Genomic DNA, 14,127 nt, shown 5'->3' on the forward strand with positions numbered 1-14,127 from the left:
ACATAATCCCTAAATTGTGTTAAACTTACACGAAGTTCTAATTAAACTTATATCTACGTGCACATATTAATAATACATAATCAAATCACTGTAAGTATAGTTTTAGGAACATATATAGAAAGATCACAAGTCCCCCGTTTCTATTATACTGCCATTTTATTTATTTATTTATTTACTTTTTACTAATTTAGGCTGTGTAATGGGGTGGCAATATAAAGGAGCTTCAGTTCATCAACTCAAAACATAGTCGCAGTCAGAAACATGTACTGCTTAATACACATAGACTGATTATGTCATGATCAATCACGAAAAATATTAGCGTAGGAAGAACTTACTATGTTTGGAAAGAATGAACAAGCATCGTTGTTCAGCAAAATCAGTGAAAGAAAACGGTATTAAACCATTCGGAAACATTCCAGAATTATTGTCAATTGTTTTCCAAAAATTAGTATTACGTAATATTTTGTTAAAATTCCTTTATGCCACTTATATGGCAATTAACCCTTCATATCACCTTATCAACAGTGCCATTAATGTATAATATAACGAAAAAAAGAGTACTGTCAGGGTTGTCGCCTTTTAAATTACTTATAGAATGAAAATGTTAAACAGGTGAAATTTCCTCCTTTTATTTACAAAAATCTAAAATTTAACTATTCATGAAAAATGTAAATGCAACGTAAAGAAACCCGCCTATTGACACACACATATACAGTATGCAGGTTACTTCTATTGATATTTTCCTTTTCTATTATCTGATTAATTTCCATAAGTATTGGTGTTGGTATAATCTACCCACCTTCGATTGTGGTCATTGGTATACATTTCGACAAACGACGAGCCTTAGCTACAGGCATAGCCGTTAGTAAAGCCGGGGTTGGCGTCTTTTTATTTGCACCAATCAAATCAAGGAGCTTCTTTTGGGAAAATATGACTTAAGGAGAGCAATGTGGATCATGTCCGCCATAGTTCTGAACGGGGTTGTCATCTCTGCTCTCTTCATGCCACTTAAGAACGAATATGAACAGGAATCTTACCAAGCTAAATAATGCGTATGATTCGTGTGACACCGAAACCGACCAGAAATCCGACAGGTGTTATAAACAGTTATTCTTACCAATGCAAGACATGTTTGAATTTTCAATTCTTAAAAGCCCAACCATGTTATTATATGGAGCTTCCGGTCTGCTCCTCATGTTGGATATGATATCATAAGTAAAGCGATAGCAAAGTAAATTCCTACGTCTGAAACAGACAATACATTTACCATTCTTTGAAAGGCGAAATTATGGACTTCCAAATACTAGAGATAAAATTACCAAAATATGACATTGCAGTTCATTAAAAGCTACCACTACGTAAAACTAAGTTAATTTTTAAATTATGTTTTTATCTCTTTTTTTTTATTTTATTTAAGTTATACTGACTTATATTGCAAAATTTGTATGTCCCATCGAATTTTCTTCCTGTTTGGGCTAGTGATGTCAACCTGTCCATCGAGGAGGGAGCATTACTGATTTTAGCCATGATTGCACGTGTTTTGATTGGCTACATCACAAACCAACCATGGGCAAACGGTTTGGTTATAAACAATACTGCTTTACTGATTGGCGACCTGGCTGCGTGTTTTGTACCATTCTACACCACCTTGTCATCTCCTGTCATCTACACTGTTGTCTTTGGCAGTGTTTGTTTTGTTATTATGCCTACGGGTTTATTTGATTTAATTAAAACCCTTGATTATCTCCACCTCATATTTTACTGCCAAAATTGACATAGAACAGAAATTGTCAGTATAACAGTAAAAGAGAAGATATGATTTTAAAACTGATACATAATGTATTTATAGTGATATATTATTCCTAGTGCCAGTACATATTGAAAACAAATACATGTATATCAACACTGTCGGCGTCACGATACAATGATAATTGCTAATATCTAGTTAAATCTCTGTTTCCCTTTAGATAGATTGATGGAGAGACTGTGTGAGGAGATATACTATCACTAGGCAGTAGACATGTCCCTGTTCTTATTATGACTATCACCATGTCAACAGGAATTAATTCTTTCTTATCAGCACGTGGGGTTACTACACTTCCTTATGTTTATCAATATTGTGACTGCCGATGTAAAATGCATGAATTATCTCATAGCTGATATCTCGTTAAGACTCTTGTCCTGTCAGATAGGTTGATGGAGGACACACTCGAACTGGGTGGTATATGTCCGTGTCCTGATAATAAATTATCATGTTTATGTTCTTTACCAGGACATTTTCTTAAGCTGACATCATAACTCATCTTAGTAAGGTTCATCTAGCATTATAGCCAGTCCATTTTACATATGACCTTGACCTTCGTAACCGGAAGGAGACACTATAGTGACCGATGGTTATTTTTAACTTTGCGATATAAATCCATCCGCGACCGTCATATGAAATGTTCAGAGAAATACTGAAGTATCATTCTATAAGAGCCAGGGTCACTAAACACGAGTCTCAGTCACGATCACGCTGCAAGCTAGAACGTGGACCAAATTAACACTGCTGTGGTCTGGGAGAAGTAAACATCATACCTAGACTAATGTAGCAGGGTAAGTATTTCATCAGGTGTAAAATATACACTGATAGATGTTCTCTTTGTAAGAAAATATTTGACAGCCATTAGGTTAAATTTTAACTTGTATTTTTTAAGACTGTTCCTTCTTTTAAAAGGCTTTGTACAACAATAAAAAAACATGTTGAAATACACAATTTGTAACAGTATGTATATTATTGGCATTTTACTAAAGTAATTGATCATGTACAGCCACTGATTTTCACAGCAGATTTATTTTCTTGATGGAGGGTTTATGTTTTTTTAATGTATATAACAATATTGACTACACATAAATATGTCTAATAAGTAAATGTGTTTGTTATCAATAATCTTATTCAGCTCTTCAGCTGATGATATTCCTTTTGCATCATCGTCTTTCTAAGTATTTTCCTTTTTATCATTTTCACAGATTAATATTCTATGCAAATAACCATGATGAACTCCACTGAGAGTGAGCGGATGTCTGTGTTCTTGTCGACATTGCTGGAGAGGACTGTTACTGGTACAGAAGAGATGGTTAACATCCGGAGAAAGGCAATAGTATTAGACGAACGCTTTGACACGTCTGATATAATTGATGTGTTTTATACTGGAAGTAATGGAGAAGGAGTCTCTAGAATCGGTTCGGATGTGGACGAAATGGCTGTGTTCAAGTTGGCAGCAGTATTGTACCCTGATCAGCGTTTTTCTCAACACCTGACGCACAAATCTATTATATACATTCGAGAAGCAGAATGCCGTCCTGGTTATGTCAATTTAGAGATAGGTAAGCTAAAATGGCCACTTCAACTACTCCTTGGTTCTTCACTGGTTAAAATTAGAAATTCAAAGTATATTTCCAGTGATTTCATCAGGAGCTCTCGCATATCTTCAGGCTTGGTTACTTGCTTTCCATGTAACAGTTGGCCAAGGGAGGCTAACGAATGGATCACACGTACACGCCTGTATGGATGGCCGCATCAAACTTTGATAGACACGATTGTAAACAAGGGCTTTCATCTTGTCCCAGATGGAGATAAATGTTCCAAAGATGCATTTTTACAATGGCGAATCTCATTTGTAGTAGCAGAAAGATCTTTAGTTCATTCCTTTAGTCTCCTCCAAGTCAAAGTATACGTGTTGCTGAAACATTTCTTAAAACAAATAAAGGAGACATTGAAGGAAACCATAGGGAGATGACGATATCTTGTGCTCCTACTTCATGAAAACAATCTTGTTTCATGCAATAGAGAATACCAGCCCAATGTTCTGGCAAGACAAGAACTTATTCTATTGCTTTTGGTTTTGCATCAACATTCTTCTTGGATGGGTCAGGGTCGGATTCTGTCCCAATTACTTCATCCCAACCAACAACATGTTCCAGAGGAAAGTACACGGACAGCATCAACAGATACTGCTGGACATTTTGTATAACTACTCTCAGATGAAATGGATGTGCCTTTCAGTGGGAAACCACAAACCTTCAATTTGGGAGTCGCTATGTGACACATCCATACAATCTCTGCTTGTAGTCCCATGGACTGTAGAATTTAAGATGATGCATATGGACAGGGAAATTTTCACTGCTATATCAACGAGAGATTATCCCATTGAAGAGAATTTAAGCAATGCGTTTCACTTATTATCTACATCAAAGTCAGAATTTGAAGAGGTTTACACATACCATAATGCGATGAGTGGCCTCAGATGTCTTTCATCAGAACTGATTTCTGAGGAACTGTATGAAAACCGCGCTGCACCAGACAACAAAACAAGGTACCGGAGACTGAGAAAATGTAAGTACTGGATATCCCCTGCTGCTTTAATGGGAACAGACGTGTTGCATCTGGCAACTTTTCATTTTCTGACTGGAAATTTTACTAAATGCCTTGGAATTAGCAGAAAGGTAATGAAACTAGCAACATTCTTCAAAGGAGACGTAAAACAGGAACAAGGGTTTTGGACATTGCATTGGCAACCTCATGGCTGTACATTAGAGAGGCTTCAGAAAATATACACAGACTTCATCTACTTTCATGCTAAAGGCATATATCTTCCTCATCTTTGTCTAGAGGTGCCGAAAAAAGAGGAGACGAAGAAAGCACTGCCGTTACACATCCCACCTCTACCATATGTCCTCTTTCTGAACTTCCTGTGTTGCAATGAGCTTGGGGACACAGAAGGACGCAATGAAGCATTGCATCACCTGATACAGATTCAGTATCGCGATGAACAAGGAGGACACAAGTTCTGGATCGTTCACACACTTCTGGGGATTTGTTATCAAATACTTGGGGACTATCGAAGAGCCATCAGGGCTTATTGGGAGTCATCAAAAACACGGCCTCTATATGATTTGTTCAATCCTGCAATGGACAGGATAGCCATAGTGTATCTCTGCATGTATGTCTCACAGAGATCTGACAGAGGATAGATGATGTGCATACACATGTATATGTAGTGTATGTTTCACAGAGTTTGACAAGGGATACCTGTGGTGAATCAAATCATGTCCGACAGAGCTCAGACAGGGTCAACTGCGATGTATCTATGCATGTGTGTATAACAAAAGTCTGATAGAGTATAGCCGTGTTTTATCTAAGTATGAATGTCTCATAGAAGTCTTACATATGATTGCTGTGGTGAATATATGTTTGTATTACTTGTCTGACATATTAAAGTTGTGGTGTGTCTATTGGTGGATGTCTCATACATGTCTGCCATAGATTAAGGATAATGTATGTATGTATGTATGTATGTATGTATGTAATGTATGTATGTATGTATGTATGAAGAATTCAAGGTAGGTGATGGGTTTTTCTTTCTTCTTTTTTTTTTATCTCTTTCTGTTTTGTTTTTTCAACATCTCTATTATTTACTATTATATCTATGATTCATTTTCTTTATTTTTGTTATGGACCTTTTCTTTTCTCTGTTTTACTTTCTCTTCAATAAATTATCTTCTCTTTTACAAAGCAAAACTTTCCTCTCAATTATGATCTTATAAAACATATGAACATATACTATATATATCGTTACATGTATTATAAGTACAACTATACCACTAAGATTATTTATAATATTTATGATAACTGAAGTACGGAAAGGACCTGTATAGGCTTAGCATGTTGTCCAATATATTTTTATGTCTAATTTCTATCTCTATTATGAAATATCATGTGTAAATAAATTTAAAATGCTTGATTGAATAAAATATTTTGAAATATAACTCATTAGAACGTCGCATAATTCCAACAAGTACTGTAGCAGGCTATCACAATGTCACAACACAGCCTCGTTCGTAAAGACAGACGCGAGACAACAGGTTGACATGGTACGTTTTATCCGTGGCCGCTGTATGAATAAATCTGGAGTAAAATGAAACGATCACGTTTGATATTGATCCCATGATAGAGTTGTGATAGCTAGTCCTTCAAGGTCACGTGTATACAACGGAGTTTATAATATTGGTCTTTTTCATAAACAGGAATATTCAAAAGCTCGTAACTTCTCGGCTTCATATCGACAATTTTTGACGTTATAAATGTTTTGTTTAATTTGTAGGTCTTAATTAGGCATACATATAATATATGGACTAAATGTAATTTATTGTCAAAGTAATAATAATTTATTACACTCTGTCGGAGGTGTAGTATCCTTAATTCATTTGCTTTGTAAATATACATGGCCAGGTTTTGAATGCTGGTACAGTTCTCTGTCATAACATATATAAATTCAAACATATTAGGTCTAACATAATATTTCCTATACAGCTACCAAAATATCTACATTATTGACAACAGGAATTCTGACTACAACTACCTAATATAACTATTTACACTATTGACAACAGAAATTCTGAATACAACTACCTAACTATCTACACTATTGACAACATGAATTCTGAATACAACTACTTAACTGTCTACACTATTGACAACAGAAATTCTGAATACAACTACTTAACTGTCTACACTATTGACAACAGAAATTCTGAATACAACTACCTAACTATCTACACTATTGACAACAGAAATTCTGAATACAACTACCTAAATATCTAAACTATTGACAACAGGAATTTTGAATACAACTACCTAAGTAAGATCTACACTATTGACAACAGGAATTCTGTGAAAATTATTATTAAAATTATTGTACGTTACTCTTTACCCTGATAAGTTTGACTGAGCATGCGCAAAATAAAATATATCGTATATTTGTTAACTTCCAAAATTTCCTCGATAAACTATGGCGCAATGAAATGTTGACGAAGATGTAAATGAGCGGAATTGTTAGGAAAATGTTTAGAATTATGTTTGACATGTACCAAGCCATTAAGTCAAATATATCTGTTGATATCACGAATCTTCTGGTGAATTTTCCCCTTGAAAATGGTTTGGGACAAGGAGAAACCCTAAACTTTATTTATTTTACAACAATTGCGAAACAAGTTATATTAACTTATATTAATCACGCTTGTTGGCCCGGAAAGAAGCGCGCGAGGGGTCTTACTGTGGGAGGAAACCGGAGTACCCGGGGAAAACCCACGTGGTCGGGCAGGTGACCCCATACCATTTCACATCCGATCGGGGAATCGAACCCCGGCCGCCTAGGTGAAAGGCAAGTGTGCTACCACTGTGCCACCCGACCACCTAGAAAACCCTATCATCTGTTTTATTTGGTCTGTACTTGAATGATATGAAGTATTTGTGGTAACGTTGAGGGTTTGACAAACGTTAAAGGAAAATTTTTTTAAGAATATAACTTATTACATATCACCCTGTCGCACAGACGTTTGACATGAATATGACATTTTTCGGACGTTCTCCTAACGTTTAGTGTCAACTGGGAGAAGAAGAATGAGATCAGTAAACGCTGACATCATCAACCTAATGACGCGTATTGACCAAAGGCTCAAACACATCGAAGAGCATTTTGATACAATGGACCTGGTTCAAAAACTTCACCCTATTGTCCTTACATGTCAAATATGTCCAATGCATTGACATGTCAAACACGTGAGCTTGGGCACAGTACGGGGGTAATTGGCAAAATGTTTGACACATTGAAATCTACAATGGACAAGCATGAGTGAAATTTGGTTTGGTTTGGTTTATCTTGTTTAACGTCCTATTCACAGCTAAGGTCATTTAAGGACGGCCTCCCGTGCGTGCGACATGCATGCGTGTGGTGAGTGCGTATGTGTGTTTTGGGAGGCTGGTTAAAACAACAGGTCGAACGATCTAGCTCCGATGCTGTTTTGTATTAAGAAATGACGGGAGGTAGCAAGAGGGATGTGATAAAAACTATGCTAGTTGACACGCAATGCCGTTCCAATTTTGTGTTCAGTAGTGTGCACGGTTTAGTGGTAAACCTCGTCCTATTGTGGCTCGTTTCCTATACCAGAACCAGCAGTTCGGTGCTGTAGTGTACCGATATCTAACAGAGATACGGCGTGATCGAACTGTTTTCTGTATCTGCGGAAAATGTCCTTAGGAATCTTTTCTTGTGACGAAACAGTTAAGAAAACTCGGGCACGAGGTCGAGTTTGTCAGAGCAAATTGTTTGTAGACAGTGTACTGTACACTGGGAATGAGACGAGGGTTACAACGGAACCGACCGTCCAGGACAGACCAACAAACTATAGCGACAGGCCTGACAAACGGCAACGCCAACCTTTCCCGCTAAATGACATTAGCTAGCGTAATTCTGGTGCTTATAAGTGTGTTGAGATGTAGAGGCCGCGGTGGTGGCAGAGTGGTTAAGGTGTACCGACACTTTATCACTAACCCTCCACCACTGGGTTGCGAGTTCGAAACCTACGTGAAGCAGTTGCCAGGTACTGACCGTAGGCCGGTGGTTTTTCTCCGGGTACCCCGGCTTTCCTCCACCTCCAAACCTGGCACGTCTTTAAATGACCCTGGCTGTTAATAGAACGTTAAACAAAAACAAACCAAAGTGTTGAGATGCCGAACAGTGTCAGCGCCTCATGACGGGGGCCGCGATGCCAGGTCTGCTCCTGCACCCCCGGGATGTGTTAAGATAGTCAAATACAGGAGACGTCAGCCGCTATAGACACGCCTGGATATGAAGAAACTTTTGTCAAATCAGTCGGGTAGCAGTCATCGGAGTTCAATGTCTCCATCCGTATTTGTTTCTGGAGTGTCTAGGGGAATGTAAAGAGTAAAGGCGAGGATATTGAGACTTGCAACATTTAGTAATGCGGACATTGTGGTCCTTATGAAGTGGTGGTTAGATGACGCTGCACGACAACTTAGAAGTGAGATGTTTTTAATATATCAAACCAGTCCTGGGATCCAAATACATTTAAGAGATATAAAGGCAGCAACCTGGTGTGTTTTAATCAAATAGTGGCTTCGTGAAAATGACATTTTCATATCATAGTTAATGGTTTTCCCCATTCTTCACAATTACGTACCGCCATCGTTGCTGGAGAACTTAACAGAAGAATTGGTAACTCACTCGACTATTTTAAGTCGGATAATTTGAGAGCGCCATCTAATAATATTCTTGATGATGGGTATGATGTTGATACTGCTATGCCTAATCGTGTATCAGCTGGTGTCTTTGTAAACACATTCTACCACAAACTCTTACAGTAATGTAAAAGTACTGGGTTACACGTCCGATAGTGTCTCATAGATTTTAATGAATGGTCTGAGCATGCGCCAGTTTATTTTAAATTACGTTAAACGAATAGTGTTACTGATGTCCTGTTAATATCTTATATCTTACAGTAGTGGTTATGGTGTTACTACGTCACATGTGTACAGACGGAATGATGAGTTTTGAAGCTAATTGATTATAGCTAAAATGTAAATGACCATAGCGTGTATGTATCACTGAGTCATTGTCGCATTGTTGAAGGATCCCGGAAATATTCCCTTATTTAGGATTATATTAATCAGTTTCACATATATAGGTATGGCTAGTGTGGAGAATACTGGAGTACCTGGAAAATTACACGTGGTCTGGCAGGTGACTCCATACCTTCACGTCCGATCGGAGAATCGAACCCCGGTCATCTAGGTTAAAGGTAAGTGTATAACCACTGTGTCACCGACCACGCAACATTCTTGACTAATAACTAATCGTTCTAGCTTTATTCCTATATAGACCACAGGCGCTAACATAAAAAAGGAGAAATAAAAAAATATATATGATATCAGTGGTATGTGTACTGTGTAATACAGAAGACCGGAAACTCCGCCACGAGCGAAACGGCACCCCATCTCACTTCAATCGTCTAAAAAACACATTTATTCAAACTGACACGGTGCACACTATATACAACCGTCATCAGGAAACCTTCATCTTTAACATACCGTGTCACTCAATACGAATTGTTACATCCACTGTATTACACAGTACACATACCACTGTTATCATATCTTTTTTTTATTATTTCTCCTTTTTTATGCAAACGCCTGTGATATAGACATGTCGTGTTTAGCCTGACACCGACACGGACTTTGACGTTTGGGGGACATCTCAAGATATAAACTCAACAAATCTTGATTATAATCAAATCATATTCATATACAGGTTTTATTGTTCCCAAACGCTGTGTTCATGCATGATAGCACAGGGACTTGACACAAAATCACAATCCATATAAGCCGATGTTTATGCATTTAAACTGCAGCTCCACTCGATAACTAAATGTATATATTTACATCTTTCCCTTCTTCAGCTAATAAAGCCTGGCTGCTAATAAATTAGCGCATTGGCGTTGAAAAAAACCTCAGCGGATTGATAAGTGCGGGAATCGGTACCAGAGTTACGGAAAAGTTAACTAGACGGCCCCATTGATATTTGAAAGGTACCTATCGATATAAATGAATCAATGGATCTGAATTAATACACAGACTAGACTTTTTTTTAATTGAGACAGTCTCGACTTTCCAGGTGGGTTTCCCAACCTGTTAATATACCTGATTATGTTCAACAGTGATATATAATAATGTTTGGTAATGAAGAAAAAAACAACAACATGTAAACGCATTGTTTTATATGCTATACATCAAACGTGTATCGGAGTGCTGAAATTCTTACATAGACTAGCTAGTGCAGGTCCTGATGTTACTAACATTGTCTTGACCTTTGAATTCCTTATACATACATGTGATGACAAGTGCACTGCATAATGACACCAGTATTCTATGTCACATTCCATACGCTATGTAAGGGTAGAATAGGACAGACGGTACAACATGAGTATTATTATAGGACAGACGGTACAACATGAGTATTATTATAGGACAGACGGTACAACATGAGTATTATTATAGGACAGACGGTACAACATGATTTCCATTATAGGATAGAGGGTACAACATGATCATTATAGGACAGACGGTACAACATGATTTCCATTATAGGACAGACGGTACAACATGATTATTATTATAGGACAGACGGTACAACATGATTATCATTATAGGACAGACGGTACAACATGAGTATTATTATAGGACAGACGGTACAACATGAGTATTATTATAGGACAGACGGTACAACATGAGTATTATTATAGGACAGACGGTACAACGTGGTTTTTATTATAGGACAGATGGTACAGCAATTTTCATTATAGGACAGACGGTACAACATGATTATCATTATAGGACAGACGGTAAAATCTAATTATCATTATAGGACAGACGGTACAACATGATTTCCATTATAGGACAGACGGTACAACATGATTTTCATAATAGGACATACGGTAAAATCTAATTATCATTATAGGACAGACGGTGCAACGTGATTTTCAAGATAGGACAGACGATACAACATGATTATTATTATAGGACAGACGGTACAACATGATTTTCATTATAGGACAGACGGTACAACATGATTATTATTATAGGACAGACGGTACAACATGATTTTCATTATAGGACAGACGGTACAACATGATTTTCATTATAGGACAGACGCTACAACCTGATTTTCATTATAGGACAGACGCTACAGCATGATTTTCATTATAGGACAGACGCTACAACATGATTTTCATTATAGGACAGACGCTACAACATGATTGTCATTATATGATGCATTGTTCTGTTGTTTTTGGTTGTAGCACGGACCTTGATTAGAAAAGACAGGAAACAAAATCACTGTGAGTGCATTTTGGACAAGTTTTAAAGAAAAAAAAGGTTTCGTTGGTTGTGTTGAAGTTACCAGTGCCGATATGTGTCGGTACTAGATGTCATGTTTACATTTGCCGACAACTAAATACGCCAATAATGACAAACTCTTGACTCATTTCCAGTAGATGGATTCCATATAAAGATGTCTGCTGAGTATCAACTATATACAACAACTATAAATATGATAAATATTGCATTAACCTCCTATCCTCGTCCGCTCTGTCCACTTCCGCTTCGCCTGGTACCTATATCCGGATTCATTCCTACACAGTGGTCGTATTCGGTTTACCTCCAGAGTTACCATCGATTCCCTTATATTGTGGAGTTTATAACACCTGTAGCGCCAGAATTTAGGGGAAATAAGTTTCCGGACGAAGAGGTCGACGACGTAAATGGCATGAAGCAGCTGAGGTGCATTTTAAAATAACCCATAATGTTATTTTTACGCCCCAGCAATTGTTGAAGTTTGAAATGACGGATACGGATAATTGTCCGGGTTGTATGATATCAACGGAAATTTTATACCACATGTTTTTGGAATGTCCTGAATTAGAAAATGTTTGTGTATTTTTCAAAGGTTTACTAAGAAGGTATTCTCTGGTGCGAGCATTGACAAAATTAAGTGTATTAACTTGATTCGTCTAATTTTTCTTAACTATTATGAGAAATCGAAAAAATTTTAATTGTTATATACTATACTATAAAGAGCTGTTCGTACATGTAAGCTATTAAGTTGTACATACATGGTGCTAAGTTGTACGCACAAAATACTAAGTTGTACGTACAATATACTAAGTTGTTTGTACAAAATACTCAGTTGTACGTACAGCACACTTAAGATATCCGTACAAGATACCAAGTTGTACGTACAATATAATAATCTGTTTGTACAAAATACTAATTTGTACGTACATGATACTAAGTTATACGTAAAAGATAATTAGTTGTACGTACAAGATACCAAGTTTTACGTACAATATAATAAGCTGTTTGTACAAAATACTTAGTTGTACGTACAAAATACTAAGTTGTACGTACAGGATACTAAGTTGTACGTTACGAGAAAGTTACAATAATGTACCTACCAGAAGGCCACGTATTGTCCAAAGTTACAATAATGTACCTACCAGAAGGCCACGCACTGTCCACAGTTACAATAATGTACCTACCGGAAGGCCACGCATTGTCCACAGTTACAATAATGTACCTACCGGAAGGCCACGTATTGTCCAAAGTTACAATAATGTACCTACCGAAAGGCCACGCACTGTCCAAAGTTACAATAATGTACCTACCAGAAGGCCACGCATTGTCCACAGTTACAATAATGTACCTACCGGAAGGCCACGCACTGTCCAAAGTTACAATAATGTACCTACCGGAAGGCCACGCACTGTCCACAGTTACAATAATGTACCTACCGAAAGGCCACGCATTGTCCACAGTTACAATAATGTACCTACCGGAAGGCCACGCACTGTCCACAGTTACAATAATGTACCTACCGGAAGGCCACGCACTGTCAACAGTTACAATAATGTACCTACCGGAAGGCCACGCACTGTCCACAGTTACAATAATGTACCTACCGGAAGGCCACGCATTGTCCACAGTTACAATAATGTACCTACCGGAAGGCCACGCACTGTCAAAAGTTACAATAATGTACCTACCAGAAGGCCACGCATTGTCCACATTTACAATAATTTACCTACCGGAAGGCCACGCACTGTCCACAGTTACAATAATGTACCTACCGAAAGGCCACGCACTGTCCACAGTTACAATAATGTACCTACCGGAAGGCCACGCATTGTCAAAAGTTACAATAATGTACCTACCAGAAGGCCACGCATTGTCAAAAGTTACAATAATGTACCTACCGGAAGGCCACGCATTGTCAAAAGTTACAATAATGTACCTACCGGAAGGCCACGCACTGTCCAAAGTTACAATAATGTACCTACCAGAAGGCCACGCATTGTCCACAGTTACAATAATGTACCTACCGGAAGGCCACGCACTGTCCACAGTTACAATAATGTACCTACCGGAAGGCCACGCACTGTCCACAGTTACAATAATGTACCTACCGGAAGGCCACGCACTGTCCACAGTTACAATAATGTACCTACCGGAAGGCCACGCACTGTCCACAGTTACAGTAATGTACCTACCGGAAGGCCACGCACTGTCCACAGTTACAATAATGTACCTACCGGAAGGCCACGCACTGTCAAAAGTTACAATAATGTACCTACCAGAAGGCCACGCATTGTCCACAGTTACGATAATGTACCTACCGGAAGGCCACGCACTGTCCACAGTTACAATAATGTACCTACCGGAAGGCCACGCATTGT

At 37.9% G+C, this 14,127-nt stretch overlaps 1 protein-coding gene across 1 annotated transcript; it reads left to right on the plus strand.

Annotated features, from left to right (window-relative positions):
- The first annotated feature begins 2,468 nt into the window (after positions 1-2,468).
- LOC117333725 lies at positions 2,469-5,808 on the plus strand. The gene is made up of 2 exons (XM_033893148.1): positions 2,469-2,595; positions 3,010-5,808. The coding sequence occupies exon 2, from the start codon at positions 3,802-3,804 to the stop codon at positions 5,011-5,013; it is 1,212 nt and encodes a 403-aa protein (XP_033749039.1). The 5' UTR covers positions 2,469-2,595; positions 3,010-3,801; the 3' UTR covers positions 5,014-5,808.
- The last annotated feature ends 8,319 nt before the right edge of the window (positions 5,809-14,127 follow it).

This window comes from Pecten maximus, chromosome 8 (genome assembly GCF_902652985.1).
Source record: "Pecten maximus chromosome 8, xPecMax1.1, whole genome shotgun sequence".
Taxonomy (NCBI): Eukaryota; Metazoa; Mollusca; class Bivalvia; order Pectinida; family Pectinidae; genus Pecten; species Pecten maximus.